This window comes from Callithrix jacchus, chromosome 7 (genome assembly GCF_049354715.1).
Source record: "Callithrix jacchus isolate 240 chromosome 7, calJac240_pri, whole genome shotgun sequence".
Taxonomy (NCBI): domain Eukaryota; kingdom Metazoa; phylum Chordata; class Mammalia; order Primates; family Cebidae; genus Callithrix; species Callithrix jacchus.
The window spans coordinates 12274560-12293404 of NC_133508.1; the positions used below are offsets into that span (position 1 = coordinate 12274560).

The 18845-nt window shown below is 46.4% G+C and overlaps 1 protein-coding gene across 48 annotated transcripts in view; it reads left to right on the forward strand.

Moving 5' to 3' along the window:
- LARP4B (La ribonucleoprotein 4B) overlaps window positions 1-15736 on the forward strand; it is a 110288-nt gene extending 94552 nt beyond the window's left edge. For 25 of the 48 annotated variants that reach the window (XM_035306784.3, XM_078329380.1, XM_078329379.1 and 22 more), the window contains 7 exons: window positions 251-357; window positions 793-1044; window positions 5153-5198; window positions 7434-7598; window positions 10248-10372; window positions 10468-10681; window positions 12059-15736. In XM_035306784.3, the coding sequence (XP_035162675.1) occupies window positions 251-357; window positions 793-1044; window positions 5153-5198; window positions 7434-7598; window positions 10248-10372; window positions 10468-10681; window positions 12059-12346 (1197 nt within the window). In that variant the 3' untranslated portion in view covers window positions 12347-15736. Of the gene's footprint in view, window positions 1-250; window positions 358-792; window positions 1045-5152; window positions 5199-7433; window positions 7599-7917; window positions 9482-10247; window positions 10373-10467; window positions 10682-12058 lie in introns of those variants that run through there. The other 23 variants (XR_013519513.1, XM_078329389.1, XM_078329392.1 and 20 more) reach the window with 2 other exon arrangements.
- The last annotated feature ends 3109 nt before the right edge of the window (window positions 15737-18845 follow it).

Consider the following 18845-nt stretch of genomic DNA (forward strand, 5'->3'; position numbering starts at 1 on the left):
CGCTCCTCCTCCTCACTGGATTGTTGCAAGGATTGGCTGACAGATGTAGAAAAGCTCTAGCCTACTTATAAACAACACCCGTTGGTTGTTCTAAACAACATCCATTAAAATTTTAAGATACATGTCTCAACAGGGGTTGTGACCCTGACAAGATCAAGAAATGTCCTTGCTTTCCACAGATTTGTTGGTATCAATCAAATTGAAGTCTGTTTTATAGTTTATTTACTTGTCTGTTTTCAAATGAATCTAGGTAACTCCATTTCCAAATACTGGATTTATAAATGGGTTTACGTCTCCAACATTCAAGCCTGCAGCGTCTCCTCTGACTTCTCTCAGACAGTATCCTCCTCGAAGCAGGCAAGTTTCAAGGTAGTCTTAGCGGTTTTGGGCTTTACCCTACTGCCCTTCCAGAGCCGGAATGAGGGAGCTTTCATCACTAGTCCTGCTCCTTGCAGACAGAGCCACCGAAAGCACACAGCTGCATTCTGTAAAGACTGAGCACCACAGTCTGCCATAGGTTCCTGCTCAAAGGATAAATTCTCTCAGAGGAGGCTTTGGGGCAGCTTGTACACATTAGATGTGCCTGCTTTTAGTTTGGGCCTGGACTGAAAAACAGCTAAGCAGGATGTTGGCACATCATTAATAGATTTGCATTGTCCTATACGTTATGAGTTAACCATTCCAAAGCCTGTTTTTATTAAACAGCAGATTTCAGCTTAAATATTCTGTGTCAGGTTATATAATACCTTGATTGTTTTATAACTGAACACATGAAACCATTTTTATTTACAGGAATCCTAGTAAATCTCATCTGCGCCATGTGATTCCTAGTGCAGAGAGAGGACCTGGGTTACTAGAAAGTCCTTCAATATTTAACTTCACTGCAGATCGATTAATTAATGGTGTCCGGAGTCCACAAACAAGGCAAGCAGGTCAAACTAGAACACGGATACAAAACCCTTCAGCATATGCCAAGAGAGAGGCTGCACCTGGGCGTGTGGAGCCAAGCAGTCTCGAATCCTCTCCTGGTTTAGGGAGGGGAAGGTGAGTCGTTGAGCAGCTACTGTGTACCATCATAAACTACTAATATTTTAGAAATTCCTTAATTTAGTTATGTTTTATAATTGTCTTTAAATATCGCAGAATCTAGTAGAAGGCTATAAACATAAAGGGATTTATGTAATTGCTGAGATTTAAATGTCTTCATCTTCTTTGTAATATAAATTAGCTCGGTGAGAACTGTAGATATTTTAGATCATTATTTGTAGAAACATGGGAGCTCAGCAGTCATAGACTCCACCCTGTGTGCCTGCAGTCTTCACTTGGCAGTGTCCCTGGCTCACAAGGCCCCTCTATGAGTGCGGCGTCCAGGCTCTGCCCCATGGCTCCTAGCCTGGCACCCTCCAGCTGAGTGTGCAGCAGCACTGCAGGTGGAGATTGGAGCAGGTAACCAGGCAGATTAGCATTTAAGTCCCATTTCATCCACGTTGAGATTAGCCAGGATGGGTCGTGGCTGTGCTCTCTGCCCACTGTTTTTGGTTTTGTTTAATTTTGGTGGGCATCAAGACTAGCAGGTTTTTGATTTCGTTTTTTTTTTTGACAGGGTCTTGCTCTGTTGCCCAGACTGGGGTACAGTAGTGTGATCATGACTCACTGCAGCCTTGAACTCCTAGGTTCAAGCAATCCTGTTGCCTCAGCGTGCTGATTAGCTAGGACGTCAAGTCCACAACACCATGCCTGCCTATTTTCGTTTGTTTGATTGACCCAGCCCCCCACCCTGTGTCTTTTTTATTTTTTATCTTATTTTATTTTTTTGTCTGGCTATTTTTAAAGTTTTTTGTAGAGGCAGGGTCTCACTGTTTTGCCCAGGCTGGTCTTGAACTCCTGGCCTAGAGCCATTCTCCCACTTTGGTCTTCCGTAGTGCTGGTATAACAGGCGTGAGCCACTTCATGTGACCATTGTTGATCAGGCCAGTTAGTCTTCTCAGTCCTTGCCTTGATAAGGATCGTCAGGAGTTTCCTCTCCTAAGTGACAACTGACAAGTGACTCGACCTCCTGAGCTTTGCTAAGTTTTCTGTACACAAAGTGCACAGCACCATGCCTCATGCACAAGCTCTTCTTCCCACCTGCCACAGTGCACATGCTCTGTGCAGTGAGAATTCAACATAAAGAGGCATCAGAAGCATCTCATTTCCTGCCTGTGATGATTAAATGAGCACATGACAGGCCCTGCGGGGATTGCACAGTGGCATAGGAAGGCACCATGGTCGGGGAGCACCGGCCCTGGGCTGTGTCTCACAGGAAACGCAGCGTCAGATTGGCTTAACAGGCCTTGGAGACTCAAAGCCAAAAGGGGCCCACTGTGTCATGCAGAGTCGGTGACTTCAGGGAGCAGCTGTTATCCCTGGGGCTTAGTTTGGGGTTCTTAGGGCCCAGAAGCTTGGAGGAAGGGGGCCTATAGAGCTGGGTCTCAGACTTGGGGCAGCCATCTGGCTCCCTCTGAGGGGCATCAGTTGTGGGCATGATGTAAAAGGAAGCAGACTGGACTGACAAGGTCCTTGGCCTCAGCCTCCTGTGCCCTTCAGCATGCCCTGTTCATAAGAGCATCACTTGAAGCTTCCTGGCAAATGAGAGTAGGGTTTGTTGAATTCCAGCCACCTCGCAAAGTGTATACAGGTGGCTTTGAAGGTGGGAGGCCAAACCTTGCTAACGAATGTGGTCTACACAGGATGCCTTTCAATAATATTTGAACTTCCAAATGCAGCTGTAACAGGTTTATGCTTTTGCCTAACAGGTGCAGATTTTGTACCAGTGGAGACCCTCTGTCTCCCCACCAAATGAGGATGACTGTTCTCCCACTTGAAACCTAAGCACTGTAGCAGGGAGTGGTTTAGGAAGCATACATCACATGGACACAATGGGAGGGGAAAGTGCATGCAGCTCCCACAGCCTGGGTCATGAAGCCAGAGCTGACCTTTGTAACCTCCTCCTTCCCTCTGTCTTTAGAAAGAGCTTGTGCTGCTTCGCAGGGAGGTGCTCCAGGCCTTGCTTCCTCTGAGAAACCTGATCCACAGTAGCTGTGCCTCAACCTCCCCTTTTTGGGAGGTTTTGTTCTGTTTCCATTAACTTCCTCTATTGGACCAAAGTGCTAAGATGCCCTGGAGAACCCCTTAGAGTCCAGACACACTTCCCTACCCTTGTGTGGGAGCTGGATTGAATAGCATGAGTCGTCCCCGGCGCAAGGTGTCTTGCTTCCTTGGGGAGCTACCGTTAGGTTCAGCTGGGGGAAGCATGCCTCTCCAGGGTCTCAGGCCTTCACAGCACCACGTTCAGAGTCGCAGGTGTCACAGTGATGTTTCCTCTGTGGTGCCAGGTCCACCATGGGTCCCTTGCTGCCCCTTATGAGCTGGAACCCACTATGGCCCTGTTACTGAGCCTTGGCTCGGTCAGCCTGCTCTCTGCATGAATGGGCACTGACAGCTGACAGTGTTTTGAGGCCGCAGGTGGGCTTCTGAGTCTGACACAGACTGTTACGTGGAGCCCAGTGAGGGTGTGGGAGTGTTGGCTGGGCCCACTGATGGTGAGTGGGATAGGACCCCATGGCAGGCAGGTATGTGTCCTGGACACCACTGCATTCCAAGGGATGGTGCTCCTGTGTTCCAGTCAGTAGTGATGAGCAGGCTGCCCTTGGCAGAGGGATGCCCTGTGCCAAGCCCTTCTCCCATGTGACTGGTATCCTTCCATTTGGCACTCAGGGTGATGACTCTGGGCAAGCAGGTGCTGGCACCATCCATCTCACACCCCTCCCAGGTCCCCGTGGCCAGCTGAGTCCTGTCCCACTCAAGACTCTGATCCGGGTGTTACTTTAGCTCTGGTCATGAGCCAGTGTCGCCCCACCTTTCCAATACTTCTGAGTCCTGGCACAGTGGAGTGGGAGTTCAGCTCCCTGCGTTTTGGGAGCACTTTCAATTTGGGAGTGGTGCTGAGCTAGGTGTGTACTGCGGTAGCTGTCCATAATGCAGGCCAGGACAAGGAGCACCAAGCTACCTATTCCTACAGGAGGGAGGGTTGCCAGGATTTGTGCCCCACTTGTGGCTCAGTACCCATCCATATCCCATACTCTAGCCTGCAGTCTCCTCAGGGGCCCAGTAGAAAGCCAGGAGCTATTTCTATAATGTTTTCTGTAGGAGCTAATGTGGGTTTGCTCTAGAATCCTAAAGGTTTGTGCTTCCTTCCTCAGAGAGGCTGGCCTAAGGTTCCATGGAGTATTCTAGTGTTTGGCCATCTTAGGCAAGACTACTTTTTGGTTTTCTGTAAATGAAGGAATTAGTTAAGACTGTTTCTTAACTCCTTTCCAGGTTATGTAATACAAGACCCATGGGGGAGTCTTTGCACTCTATTAAATTATAAAGTGAAATTAATATGTGTCACGTGACTTGTTAGATTACATAAGCCTATCCAGGGAAATGAGAATGTCTTGGCCATCCTAGTTTCTCAGGGCTCCATGTGAAGTCACCACTTAATCAGTGTCTGTCCATGTGGTTACAACTGTGTATGTGGTGCGGCCTTGCTGCCTGCAGGGGCAAGTCCGGAACATGATTGCTGAGGCTGGCAGGAGGGGACAGGAAGTCTTTGGGGCACAGAGGTCCTTTCGTGCTTTTCATGGAAGGGATCATTGAGGTAGTGGTGGAGGAAGCTGAGAGGGCAAAGGAAGGGATGGGACAGGGTGTTCGGGGTCTTTTAAATTCTGATGTAAAGCAAATATACATTGGAGAAATTCTCACCACCATTTTAAACAACTCACTGATGGAACTCAGGCTCGTATTTTATGTGTCTTTGTCCTTTCAACCCAGTAGATCTTCAGTACTCATGTCTCAACAGACATCCCAAAGAGGCACTAGGGAGATGGCTCCAGTCAGTGTTTTCCTTTCTTTGTTACTTGCCTGGACTCCTGTGTTATCCTGTTGCTGTAAACTTTGTGTTGTTCTGCTTATGCTTCTTAAAGTTGGGATTTTAGAATCAAAAGTCATCTTTGATAGTGTTAAAGCCTGAATTAATGTGTACTTTGATTATGTGAGCACAAACGTGCTCAACAATAAATTCTCCAAGTGGGGAAAAAAAATAACAATCTTTCATTTTTCACTCCTCTAGAAAGAATTCCTTTGGCTACCGGAAGAAAAGGGAGGAGAAGTTTACAGTGAGTACATAAAGCATATGCCCCCTCACAAGATATTTAAATCTAATTTATACCAAACAAACCTGGTAAGGTAGGGTTTTTATCAGTTAATTCCAGTTGGATTTAATGAATTCCTGTAACCATCTGGACTAACAAGGCGAGCATCTAAACATTGGTTGTGAAACGCAGGGGCACTGTTGTGCCTGCCGTGATGTTTTCCCATAGCCGTTTCTGTTCCATTTTGTTTTGCTTTGCTTTGCTGATACATGTGTTCATGACTGTGACCTGTGTAGAAGCTTCAGCGTGTGGCCCTGTGTTGTACTGATGACAGAGCGTACACTCATTGTCTTCAGTACGTGCGTTCAGGACCTCAGAAAGGTACAGATGCTGAGAAGTGTGTGAGCCTTGGGTCTGACCACGCTCATGGGACCTGAGCAGTACTCGGACCTCACCTAGATGCACTCAGATTCTAGAGAATTTTAACACTGCCTTCCAAGTGAAGCCCCATCTGCAGATGATGGCATTTTGTAACCCTAACATCAGGGCAGTTGTTGCCTGCCAATTTTACTTCTACGAGTTGAGATTTAAATACATTTTGGGGGAAGGTTGTCTCTAAGAATGCTTATCTTCTGAAAAGCTATGTTCACCTCAGCAACGTGCAGATGTTTGAAACTGCTTTGCCATCATAGTGACCATGTGTAACTTACAGCTTTGCAGGATTACTTTGAGCATCGTGTTCACAATACTAGATTATAGAGCCAGTTGCCAGCTGCTTAGTAGGTACAAACTTATTTCCAAGGGCACCTAACTGGGAAAAGCTAAGTTAAAATTAGGCCCCAGTACCACAGAGCAGAGAAACAAGAGGAATGCCCAGCCCAGACTGGGGTTTGGATCAGCCTGAATTCATTTTCGTCCTTTGACCTGCTTTCACTTGAGTTCTGGCATGCATATTTTCTCTAGAATCTACTAATGTAGGGAATCACCTTCCTGTGGTATAAATTTTGGAAAAATATTGACACTCTCAAGTTAGGTGAATTCCATGAGAGCTTTGCATCCTAGTTGAAGTAGCTCATTGTTCCAACCAAAAATACTTGTATTCTTTAGTTGATATAAATTCATTTCTAAACTAAACAGAAACTCATTTCCGCTTTCTGTGCCACGTGTCCTTCAGCCAAGGAACTATTTACTCACAAAATGACTGCCAAGCTTGTTAAAGCAGGTTGATAGATCATTTTCCAATAAAAAGGTATCATTGCCTTTTTATTTGGGCTTACAAATTATACTCACTTCTTATTATACTGAGTTTGCTTTCTTGAAGTCAAAGAATCAGAATTTGTTATCAAATACTGTGGTTTTAATTATTTAAAAATAGGCCGGGCGTGGTGGCTCACGCCTGTAATCCCAGCACTTTGGGAGGCCGAGGCGGGTGGATCACGAGGTCAAGAGATCGAGACCATCCTGGTCAAAATGGTGAAACCCGTCTCTACTAAAAATACAAAAAAAAAATTAGCTGGGCATGGTGGCGCATGCCTGTAATCCCAGCTACTCAGGAGGCTGAGGCAGGAGAATTGCCTGAACCCAGGAGGTGGCGGTTGCCGTGAGCCGAGATCGCGCCATTGCACTCCAGCCTGGGTAACAAGAGTGAAACTCTGTCTCAAAATATATATATATATATAACCTTTAAGTTGATTTTCAGAGAATTTAAGCTCCCCTTTTGTTAAACCACTTTTTGGGTACAAATGTGTGTAACGTTTCGTACACAGGTTGTAGAGAGTGGAGAAAGTGTCATATTTTGTTTTTTACAATTATCTTTGTGACTTACATGAAAAGCTATGCTGTAATAACAATACTTGTCTGATAATGGGAAAGTTTAATGTCTAGACTCAGTCTGCCCTGCTTTCCATCTGGTGGGCTGGAGTCACTCCAGAGCGTCTCTCTTGCCTTCAGCTGCCCCTGCTGTTCGTGAGTGCTGGCAGCCATGGGTGGATGGCTCTTTGGATGGCACCTTAGCTTTACTGTGTCCTTTTTGACACGTTTCTTGGGCGGCAGCAGAAGCCTTGAGATTTCAGTTTCACAGCTCTGCTCTAGATGGTTGAAGTTGCTAGGGAGAGGACCTTTGATTGGGCAAGGAAGCTCTTGTCTGGGTTGAATGATCTGCACATTGTTTTTACAGATGTTTTCCCAAAGATGTGGAAATGAGAAGCTGCTTGGCCTTCTCTTTCCATACCATGACCCTGGGGTGTCATTCTGTTGCAGAGCAGCCAGACACAGTCTCCAACGCCACCAAAGCCTCCGTCGCCAAGCTTCGAGCTGGGGCTATCCAACTTCCCTCCGTTACCTGGAGCTGCGGGCAATTTGAAGACAGAGGACTTGTTTGAAAACAGGCTATCTAGCTTGATAATAGGATCATCCAAAGAAAGGGTGAGGGATCTGTTACATGTCTAATGGTTGTCAGTAGTGTCTAGGTATGGGTTCTATGTCAGGCTCTTTGCTGGGCTCTTTATACATGTTTGTTTTTAATACTCAGAAGAGGCTTGAAGGCCAGGTGATTGCAGAGGTCACACAGATTTGGAGTAAGGCCAGCCTTGAACCCAGGGCTGGGCCTCCTACTGAACCTTGCTGTCTGATGAAGTCAGAGTTAGAAAGCTGTGCCGTGATAAGCTGTATAGACCCTTTCTCTCACCCAGAAACTTAGATTGCATTGTTGTCATTTTCATTTAGACCTGCCTTTATTTTACAGAAAAAGCAGAATGAAATAGAAAAATATGAATTACATTGGAAATCATTAAGATGTGTAGTGATCTATGTGAGACAGGAGCAAGAAGCCCGGGAGGACCTCACTGTAGTGTTGGTGGTTTCTGGTGAGGCCTGGGCTGCCCCATGGGGTGCTCCCTCCGCGGCAGTGAACAGCATCCCAGGAGCCATTCTGAGCTGCAGATGCCAGAGGACACCTAGCCCATCGCTCCTGGCCTCTAATGTGCTTAGCGAGATGAAAGTGGGACTGGTCCAGCTGCCACACCTGGCATTTGAAGACTCTGGAAGGTGCAGAGAAAGTTTTCTGCCCAGTTACTTGCTGTGCACAGGAAGAATCTGCTAAGCACTCATGGTTGCCTTCGTCTCCTGTCCCAGGGGCCCTTTCCCCAGCTGTGCTTCAGAGTCGCAGGCCTCCACCCCTGCTTCAGAAACAGCAGCTACTGCCGTGCCCATTTTGAGTTTCTATGTAAGGTTTCTCTTGAAAAAAGAATTGCTGCTTTGAAAAGCCTGACCCTGAGCCTCATGCCACCAGCCAGGTGCAGCAGGCTCCATTGCTGTTACTGCTGCTTGGGAGCTTCTTAAGTCGACAGCATGGCCCATGAGTTTCAAAGTAGGGTGGAGACTCCAGAAATGATGGGGTTCAGCCCTTCCCCTATTGACATGGACCTTGTGATGGTCACCCTGACTTGCTTCATGAGTGCAGTTGTGGATCTGCATTTCAATTGCACTGGGACGGAACATAGCCTGATTTTTTTTTTTAAGTTAGAATCTTGCTCTGTCACCTAAGCTGGAGTGCAGTGGTGTGACCTTGGTTCACTGCAACCTCTGCCTGCCGGATTTAAGCAATTCTCCTGCCTCACCTCAACCTCTCGAGGGACCGGGATTATAGGCAGGCACCACCATGCCTTGCTAATTTTTGTGTTGCTAGGGGGTTTCACCTTGTTGGACAGGCTAGTCTGGAACCTCTAACCTCAGGTGATCTGCCTACCTTCGCCTCCCAAAGCGCTAGGATTATAGGTATGAACTACTGCGCCACCCGACCCTTACCCTGAATTTAAAATGAGCTTTTACAAAAGGAGTCCTTTGCCATCATGTTTCCACCAAGCTGGATTCCTGCTGCTCAAGCACAGGAGTCGCAGCAGATTCTGGTTCTCAGGCTTGAAGGGTTTTCAGTCTGTCGTCTGCCTTCATCTAAGGGCAGAAGTGTGAAGATCACCTGCCCTCCTGCCTTTTTTAAGTTGCATGACAAGTGTGTCATGGTGTCCCGTGTGAATAAGATGAAGCACAAATAAAATAGCCACTGCACAGAGGCTCACTGGCTGGAATAAGGAGAGAATAAGTTTCACTCAGTCCTTAGCTTTTTGACCTTGGATGGATTAACTTAGATGTATTGGGCCTCAGTTTCCTCATCTGTTGAGATGGGGGCATTAGCCCACCTTGCTTCCTGGGGTTGTTGTGAATTCAGGGACAGCTGCTGTCAGTGCCTGCCACCTGCCTCAGGGAGTCCACATTTATGCAGATGCGGAGACACTGATCGGTTTTTATCAGCTGTGTGAATGAGTCATGTTGAACTGTGTTAGGACTCAACACCCTGGAGGTGTGTGTGTGGTTTTGTGCCACACCGTGCCGGGCCCAAAGTACCAGGTGGGTAAGATGTGTTTGATGACTGTTCAGTTAAGAAATAAGCCATAAAAAATGATGAGTTCATGTCATTTGTAGGGACATGGATGAATCTGGAAACCATCATTCTGAGCAACCTGACACAAGAACAGAAAATCAAACACCACATGTTCTCACTCATAGGCGGGTGTTGAACAGTGAGAACACATGGACAGAAGGAGGGGAGCATCACACACTGGGGTCTGTTGAGGGGGAATAGGGGAGGGACAGTGAGGGGTAGGGAGGTTGGGGAGGGGAAATGCCAGATACAGGTCATGGGGGGATGGAGGCAGCAAACCACACTGCCATGTATGTACCTATGCAACAATCCTGCATGTTCTGCACATGTACACCAGAACCTAAAGTGCAATTATATATATATATAGAAGAAATAAGCTTGTAGATCATCATTTCGGGAGAGCAGATAGGGGCCTATGACGGAAGAACAATGGGGCATTTGCCAAGAAAGAGAAGGGTGAGTGCTCTGTGGGGCAGAGGACAGTCCTGGGCTCTTTGTGACATTTTTGCTAGAAGACTCTTTCCCTTTGTCCTCGTGCCTCTCTCCCAAGGCTGTTCACAGGTGGGGTGAACGGGCACTGATGCCAGCTCCACTTACTGCCGGCAGGACTCTGATGAACACTCTTGACCCTGTTTCAGACCCTCAGTGCAGATTCGAGCATGAATACCCTTCCTGTAGTGGTTTCCAGAGAGCTCTCGGTGCCGGCTTCTTGTGCTGTATCAGCAACATATGAGCGATCCCCCTCCCCAGCTCATTTACCTGAGTGAGTATTGGTATTCTACCAGCACCTTGGTGTTTACTGACTTGAGTGGCCTGTGATGTTGCATGAGATTCAAATATTGGGTGGCATTTTTACAGTGATTCCAAGGTGGCGGAGAAACAGAGGGAAGCCCACAGTGTGGACAGACTTCCTCCTGCCCTCACTGCGACAGCATGTAAATCGGTGCAGGTGAACGGAGCCGCCACGGTACGTACCTCGTGCCTGCCTTCCTGCACGACAGCCGCGAGGCTCTGGTGTGAACAGATGCTGCGCACTCCTGCACCTGCTCGTTTTTTAATCACATCTAATTTGGTGGGTTTTTATTTGCATCTGTGTCTGTGTTGTGTTTCCTGTACAAAATACCTTTAATATTTGCTAATAATTTCCCACTGCTCCAGTTTGTTCTTGGACCACAACGTAGTCCTTAATTTCAGTGTTGGTCAGTAGAGGTTTCTTGAGAAGTCACAAGACCCCAGCTCCTGTTTCTTCTTAGACTTTAGTATTATTTCAGCATTTCATGTGTGTGTCTGTGTGTGTGTGCAAACACAGGTTGTGTGTCTGATGAAGAGAAAGGGAGAATAAGATGGTGGCCTAACCACCCTCTGATCCCTGTGGGCCCAGCAGGCCTGAACCTCAGCAACTTCTTTCTGCTTGTTTCCCTACTGGGTGAACCATGGCCTCACTTACTCTGAATTGTGTCCTCTGTAGTTTGATCTTGGATGAGCTTTTTCCTTGAATTTGGTAGATTAAGCCATTGCTGTCCCCTGGGCTGAGTCTTAAAAATGATTTTTTAATAAGGTAAAGTTATTAAAGGCTGGGCGGGGTGTGGTGGCTCAGGCCTGTAATCTCAGCACTTTGGGAGGCTGGGGCAGGGGGATCACAAGGTCAGGAGATCAATACTATCCTGGCTAACACGGTGAAACCCCATATCTACTAAAAATATGAAAAATGAGCCATTCGTGGTGGTATGCATCTGTAGTTCCAGCTACTCGGGAGGCACTGAGCTGAGATCGTGCCACTGCACTCCAGCCTGGGTGACAGAGCGAGACTCTGTTGTTCCCTGCCCTTGCCAAAATATTATTAAGGCAATAGTTTTTGTAGGTGAATGAAATATTTTACTTTAGCCTTTATGCTTCCACTTATCTGAAAACCCTATTACACATTTCTGTGAAGATTTTAGCTGCCTTCATCATTCTTACACATTTTTAGTTCTTTGTAGTTTGAAATGTTCAGACCATTTTTATTTAAAGACGATTTTTTGGAGTTTACCTTTCAAGGTTGGGTACCATGTGAGAGTCCATTGCCCGCTGTGGGCACCCAGGACAGCCCTCTGTTGTCGTGAGGTGGGGTGGCGAGCGCAGGCAGCATCAGGACTCCTCCTAGGCTTCCACATTACGCAAGCAGGCATAGGGCTGGATAGGGCATGGCATTCAGTCAGCCCGTTTCTTCTCGTGCCTTTTCTAATTTTATCCATTTTTTTAGGTATTATTAGAGTAGCACAGAGGGAATGTTACAGTGCAGAGGACACCAAATCATTGAATTTTATGAACTTTCTAGAAGTTAAAAACACTAGTGAAGATGGATACTTAGTTACAGTTGAAAACTCTTTTATCTTAAGTGAACTTGATTTCCTCTCTTGTCCCTTGAGGCACAGTTTCACACAGGTAACCCAGAATTGTCTGTTTTCAGGAATTGCGAAAGCCCAGCTACGCAGAGATTTGTCAGAGAACGAGTAAAGAGCCTCCTTCTTCCCCATTGCAACCCCAAAAAGAACAAAAGCCAAACACTGCTGGTTGTGGGAAGGAGGAAAAGAAGCTGGCAGACCCCGCAGATAGATACCGGGAGCCCCCAGCCCTCAAATCCACACCTGGAGCCCCCAGAGACCAGAGGCGGCCAGCAGGAGGCCGACCCTCTCCCTCAGCCATGGGGAAGCGTCTCAGCCGAGAGCAGAGCACTCCCCCCAAGTCTCCTCAGTGAAAACCGTATGTCTGGGAGGGGTCACAGAACGCTGTGTTAACCACAAATGAGACACTCTTCCCACTCAGTGCGAGGGCGAGCCGCTGGTTAGGAGCTTGCAGTGTCTGAGGCCCGTGGGATCCTCAAGTTGGTTTTCTTCTGTGAGTTGGATTTTCCCCCTCTTGAAAAAAAATCAATTTTTCAGGATTTAATTAATACAAACCTTATTTTAGGTTGGTGCTTAACTGGAGGTGATGCATAAGTCTGATTTTTTTTCCAAGATAGAAAATGCATTTATCCTAACAAATTGATATTTTTTATTAAGCCTCCATGTGGCTCTGAACTTCAGCAAGCTATATATAGTGAGTTTTTCTAAATTAAGGGAACTATGCTTACTTTTTTTTTCGTAACTAGTCTGCAAGTGCGTATCTCTAGAACGTCCCCTCAGATGAATGAGGGCCAGTGGCCCTGGCAGAGGCAGTGCTGGCCACGCCAGGGCATCAGTGCTGATGTGGGAGCTGTGCTTCCACCTAAGCCGTTAGTAGGGGACTCTGGCATTTAAGAATGTAGAGAGCGCGTCCTTTTTGATCTTGTGGGCAGAGCGAACCTGCAGGGGCCACCCCAGGGAAACGCGGAACCTTGGTTTTGATGCACTGCAAGCAAGTAACCAGCTTCTCACTCCAGTTTCAAGTGGTTATTATGTAATATAAATTCAAAGCACATTGTGAATAGAACCTAAATGAAAACATAAACTGTTGCCCACTGACGTGTTACTGGAAGTTGTACCATGATGTTTTGGCCCCTGTGAGCTGAGCCCTGGCCCTGCTCTGTGCACGTTTCTGTCCGTGTTCCCCAGCACCCTGGTTGGAGAGAGTCCACGTCTTGGTCAGCTCCATGTGGACGTCTTCTGTACTTCTGCATCAGCACATGAATTTAAGAGTTATGTAATTGTGAGAGAATGGTGTTTGTGGTTTTTCCCCTCTTTGGCTGGTGGAGGTTAAAGTTACTGCTCTTTTACCTCCAAGACGAGGGCCTCATTGATTCACTTACAGAAGTGCTGCACTTCTGAAGAACAAGGATGCACTAAAGTTAGCAAGTTTATAATAAAGTTAAATATAAATTATTTTGTTTTAAAATGCCTGAAATTTTTCTTTAAGTATTCTAAGCAGCAAACATTAAAATAAGAATATTTCCTGCTAAATGTAACCATATACTTTATTCCACAAAATGATATTTAACAAGACTAAGGGTTTTTTTTAAGAAAAAATTATTTCCATCCAATATTTAAAGACTTGAATTTTATTTAAACTTGAAAATGACTTTGCCTTAACTTTTGTATAAGACAGCTTAGAGTCCATGGAGCCCGGCCCTGGGTTGGCGTGAGTGGGTCAGAGTTACTCAGTTACCGTGTGGATCTCCTGTCGCTAGTTTTACTGAGTAAGCATACTGTAGTACAAGAGCTAGCAGTAGTTTTTGTAATATACCTTAAAGATCTTAAACAGTTGATCTTTTTTTCAGAATGTTGGAAAATTCTGTAAATGCAAATAGTCAATACTGTATTAAATATGTGCACTTGGGAGTGTGCTTTGCTTGTACAGTTGTAAATAATCAGAACATATTAAAAAGGTACCCTACAGAGAAAATTCTGATAAAAATTATTGATATATTATAAATGTTGCTGTTGAGCTGGATGTAGATAAACTAAATGTTGTGGTTTGAATATTATTTTGACTTGTTGAGATTTTCTTTTTTCTCTTACATGGGTGTGTTGAACTGATTCTGCCTCTTTGCTACAAAAGGGAATTGGAAAGTCTTATTAAAAGCCTCCAGATGTTTTCGTACTCTTAAAAAGTATGAAATGCATACTAATCATATCTAATGTGAAAGAGTTTTAAAGTATAATATAGAGAGCAAAACCTGGCAGGATCATAAGTAAAGGTAAAAAGTAATCTAGTTAGGATCACCTGCAGCTAAGCATGATTTACCTGCCAGAGGATAACATGCCTGACATATTTGACCATTTCCTTTAAAGCAATTGCCATTATTCAGATACAGAGAAATAGCCACAGGGCTACTGTTTATCAAATGCATTTTTAGAAAACACGGGGATTTATTTTTTTGTAGTTGTCAGTTCACTGACCCCCCCCACCACCAAAAAAAAATCAGAAATAATTAATCTCTGAAACCCAAATTCAATACTCTAAAAGCTAGGAGGCAAGCCTGAGGCCTGGGCCTTTGAGGTGCATCTTTGCTAGGGAAGGGCCAGGGCACCATCAGCCATTCCCAGATCACACCCCCACCCCCACCCCCACCCCCAGTGAGTCCTTGGTTTTTAATAATGAGAAGTCCTTTCCCCCAAGGTGTGAGCATTGCAGCGCAGTGTGTGTGGTTAGAGCCAGCTTAGTCCTTCATTTTGTTTGTCAGCTGAAGTGTGAGCTCACCAGCTGCGTGAGGAGGGCAGTGCGTGCAATAGCCAGTCACCGCTGGAGGGCTCTGCTGCCATCTGGACAATACACTGTAGTTACTGCCCAGCCAGCAACAGTCTCTGCTCAAGAACTGAAACCTTGCTCATTTTGACAGCATCGTTTTTAATTAAGCGAAGGTGAAATACCAGATAGCTATATAATGTCCAAAAAAACCTGATAGTACTTTGAGCGTTTCCACTGAGAAGAAAATGGGAATTATAACAGGAAGCTGTGATGGTGCATGCAGACTGTGCTGTGTCACACAAAGCGATGAGAGTGTCTTTCATACTTTTTATTTTTAAGTTAACGCCTTCCTTTATCCCTAGCGGTATCTCAGGTTATAGAATCAGAGATGCAGCAATGACAAATGGCATTTTAACTTGTAAAATCGTGTGATGATGCTTATCATTTTGAAATAGAAGAATAAAAACCTGGCCATTTCACCAAACATGAATTTCAAGTGGAGTAGTTGTTCTCTGAGAGTTAGAGTCTTGACGTTTCCACCCGAGCTGTCTGTCATCACATCACTGCTGTCGCTGTCGCTGGCACTGGCAGTAAACGTCTTGCATTGTTGTGTCAGTCAGGATCTCTGCAGTTCAGGCTTAAAACCAGTTCAGTGTACCTGGGCGATGGGTAGTGTGGTGCATGCCTGTCAGCGTGCCCCGCTGGTGAGCTGTAGCTGCGGCTTGCATGCCTCACGGCCCACTACAGGGCTGCAGACAATCCAGGCAAGGGCGCTGGCCGCCGGCAGCTCACAGCGCAGAGGCGCCGCGTGGACACTCTTTGAGGGTTTTGTTTTTGTTCTGTTTCTTTTCTTTAAGACTGGAATCAAGCTTACATGTAAACTATTGGTAATTTAAGTTTCCTTTTGTGTCTTTCAGTGTAAAACTGTCTAATTTGAAAAAAAAATGTAGGTTATGAAAATAAAGATTTAGGCACTGTTCAATTTTTCTTTTGATTTTCTTTTTTAATTAAAATTTCTTCAAGAATGCATCTTTTCTAAACATAGTTTTTTGTCTGTTCCCATAAGTGTGCATAAGAAAGAAAGAAAGACGGGCCTCATGTATTATTGGATCCTAAAGGCTTCTCACCCACGTTGGGGCTGGCTGTGGCACACGGGGCTCACCCTTTGTGTTTTCGGGGTTCTGAGTTGGCATTAACATCAAGTGCTCGTGGGGAGACAGTCATTACCCTGACCGCCAAGATTTACCACAAATTAGATGTTCCTGTGTCAGGGCTTTCATTGGTTTTCTGAAAATGGCACTCTCTCCAAAGCTGTGTCCCTGAAGCTGTTTGGAACTGACGTTGGGTCCTCGTGGTGACAGACTCATCCTCAGCGGTGATGCCTGCACTAGGAAGAGGCTGGCGGGAGGCGGGCCCCTCCTGTGCCAGGCACTGAGTGGACAGGGGTCTGATAAAGATGATGGAATGACCATTGCTTTTTAATGTTCTCTTCCCATTTTCACTGTTTTTTTTTTGTGATGGAATTAATTATCTGTTCAGGCTACTAATCCTTTGTTATATATGCTACAAATACTCTCTTTCAACTTACCAGTTGTCTTAATTCTTAACATTATTTAGAATAGTATCTATTATGGTGTTTAATCTTTTTTTTTTTGTGACGGAGTTTCGCTGTTGTTACCCAGGCTGGAGTGCAATGGCGCCATCTCTGCTCACCGCAACCTCCACCTCCTGGGTTCAAGCAATTCTCCTGCCTCAGCCTCCTTAGTAGCTGGGACTACCGACGTGCACCACCATGCCCAGCTAATTTTTGTATTTTTTAGTAGAGACGGGGTTTTACCGTGTTGACCAGGAATGGTCTTGATCTCTTGACCTCGTGATCCACCTGCCTCGGCCTCCCACAGTGCTGGGATTACAGGCGTGAGCTACCGCGCCTGGCCGTATGATGTTTAATTATTATGTAGTAATATTTATCAGTCTTCTCCTTTATTGTTTGAGTGTCTTGGACTTGCTTAAGAAGGCTTTTCCTACTCCAGAGTCATAAAGATAATTTTGTGTGTGGTGTGTGTGCCTTTAATCCAGCTGGGCTTGATCATGTGTGTGTGGTGTGTGTGCTTAGACAGGAACCCAGTTTTACTTGCTGCCATTTGGAAAGATGCTTTCTCCAGTATCACTTACCAGTGAGTTCACTGTCTCCACTGGTCTGCAGTGCCGCTCTTGTTACTTACAGATTTCCCATGTGTGCATGGGTCTCTCCCTGGGCTCTCTGTTCTGCATTGCCTCTCTCTTTCCCCTTCTGTCCTAGCACCATAGAATTTAACTCACCTGTCATCCTGTGTTGCAGAGAAATTCCTTCGTAGAACTCATCACAGTGTGATTAATTGTGCTCCCTGAGGGCAGGAATTATGTCCTCTGGATCACCAGCCTTCCCTCCTCTTAGCATGATGTCTGAAAATCAGCAGATACACGGTAAATGTGTGTTAATGGAGTATACTTTGTGTCTTCTCTGTGCACAGCACTGCCCTGGGAAGAAATAGGATGAAGTATTGATTGGCTATTACCACATAACAGATCCCCCACCCCCCAACCCCGAACTCCCTGGCTGGTAGTGAACACCATGTATCTGTGGATTGGCTGCAGGGCTCTGCTGGACTCAGCAGGTCCCACAAAAGAGCCAGGGCTTAGTCTCCTCATGGCTGTCGGGAGATGTGTAAGACCCAAACCCTAAAGGTTTACATACTTCATGCCACCCCTCTCCACCAAAAGTTTGGGATTGTATTCCATTCCTTGCTCTAGCCACATTTTTTAATAGTGCTAAAATCCTGTTTTCCTCTAAAGCAGTGGATTGAACAACTGAATAAGGACCACGTGTGTTGCTGGACCTGATTGGGCACAGGCCATTTCTGATCTGAGTAAACTGCTGGTCTCTTGAAGGTGTGTGTGGGTGTTTCCACCATGGAGAGGAGGGAGATAGGTGAAGCCGACGGCCAGGAAGGAAGGACGCAGCCTAAGCTGCAGTGGCTTAGCCAGAGGCCCTTCAGGTGGTGTATGGAACTTACAGCACAGGCCATAGCCAAGCGTGTGATGCCTTGGAGTGTATACCTGGCCAGAGAAGCTAAGCCCTGCCCTGGTGGAGCTGGAGGGCTGTGGGGCCCAGGATGGGGTAGGAGATTGTGAAGAGGATCCTGATGCAGGCAGTCACCCTTTAGTCTTGAGCCCAGGAGCAAGGGATGAGCAGCTCCACCCAGAAGGGCTTGCGGGACCAACTGGGGACGGGCTGTCTGGTGGAGAGAAAGCAACCACCAGGCCCCTGGGCAGATCAGTGAGCTTCCAGGAGATGGAGTTGCAGAAGAGAGCCAATTTCCCTCTGCCTTTCATCTGAGACCAGGATTTCCTTGGCTGGAGCAGCTGCTTTTCCCAGCTGAAGCTCACTATGTTTATTACACAGGATGGGAGTGTAAAGACACGTTCAGTGTAGGAAAGGCTCTGACGTTAGATGCGAGTGCAGAAACGGGGTGTTTACAGGTGCAGCTGGCCACCTCCGAGGGCCTCCGCGGTCTTCCTCACCCCCATCCTAATGGGACATGTCCAACGCACGCACACTGGGGGCCACCGTGTCTTCTTGGACTGATCTGTCATTAGGACCCTGGACCCTAGTTAATGTCTTTGCTCTGAAGTGTTACTTTGATACTAACAAAGCCCAGCTCTTTTTCCCTAATGTCTGTGTGATGTGTGATGTGCCGTCTTCCATCCTTCTACTTTCAGCCCACCTGTGTCCTATCTGAAGGGAGTTGCTTGTGGACGGCACGGAGTGGCAGGTGTTTGTAATCCACTCTGCCAGCCTCAGTCTTGTAACTGTTGCTTACGGACCACTTATACCGCCCCTTCTGCTGTTTCCTGCTGCTCTATTTCTTTTTTCCCTTGCCTTCCTGGGGATTATAATTTGCCATTTCTCAGTTCTCTCATGCTGTCAGCTCCTAGCTGACCTCCTGCTGTTGCGTCTCCCCTTTCCTGAGGCCTGTGGGGGCAGTGCCCTCTTCAGTGTCTGGGCTTTCCTACTGGGGAGTTCTTCCAGGCCCACACCTTTCTCCTTC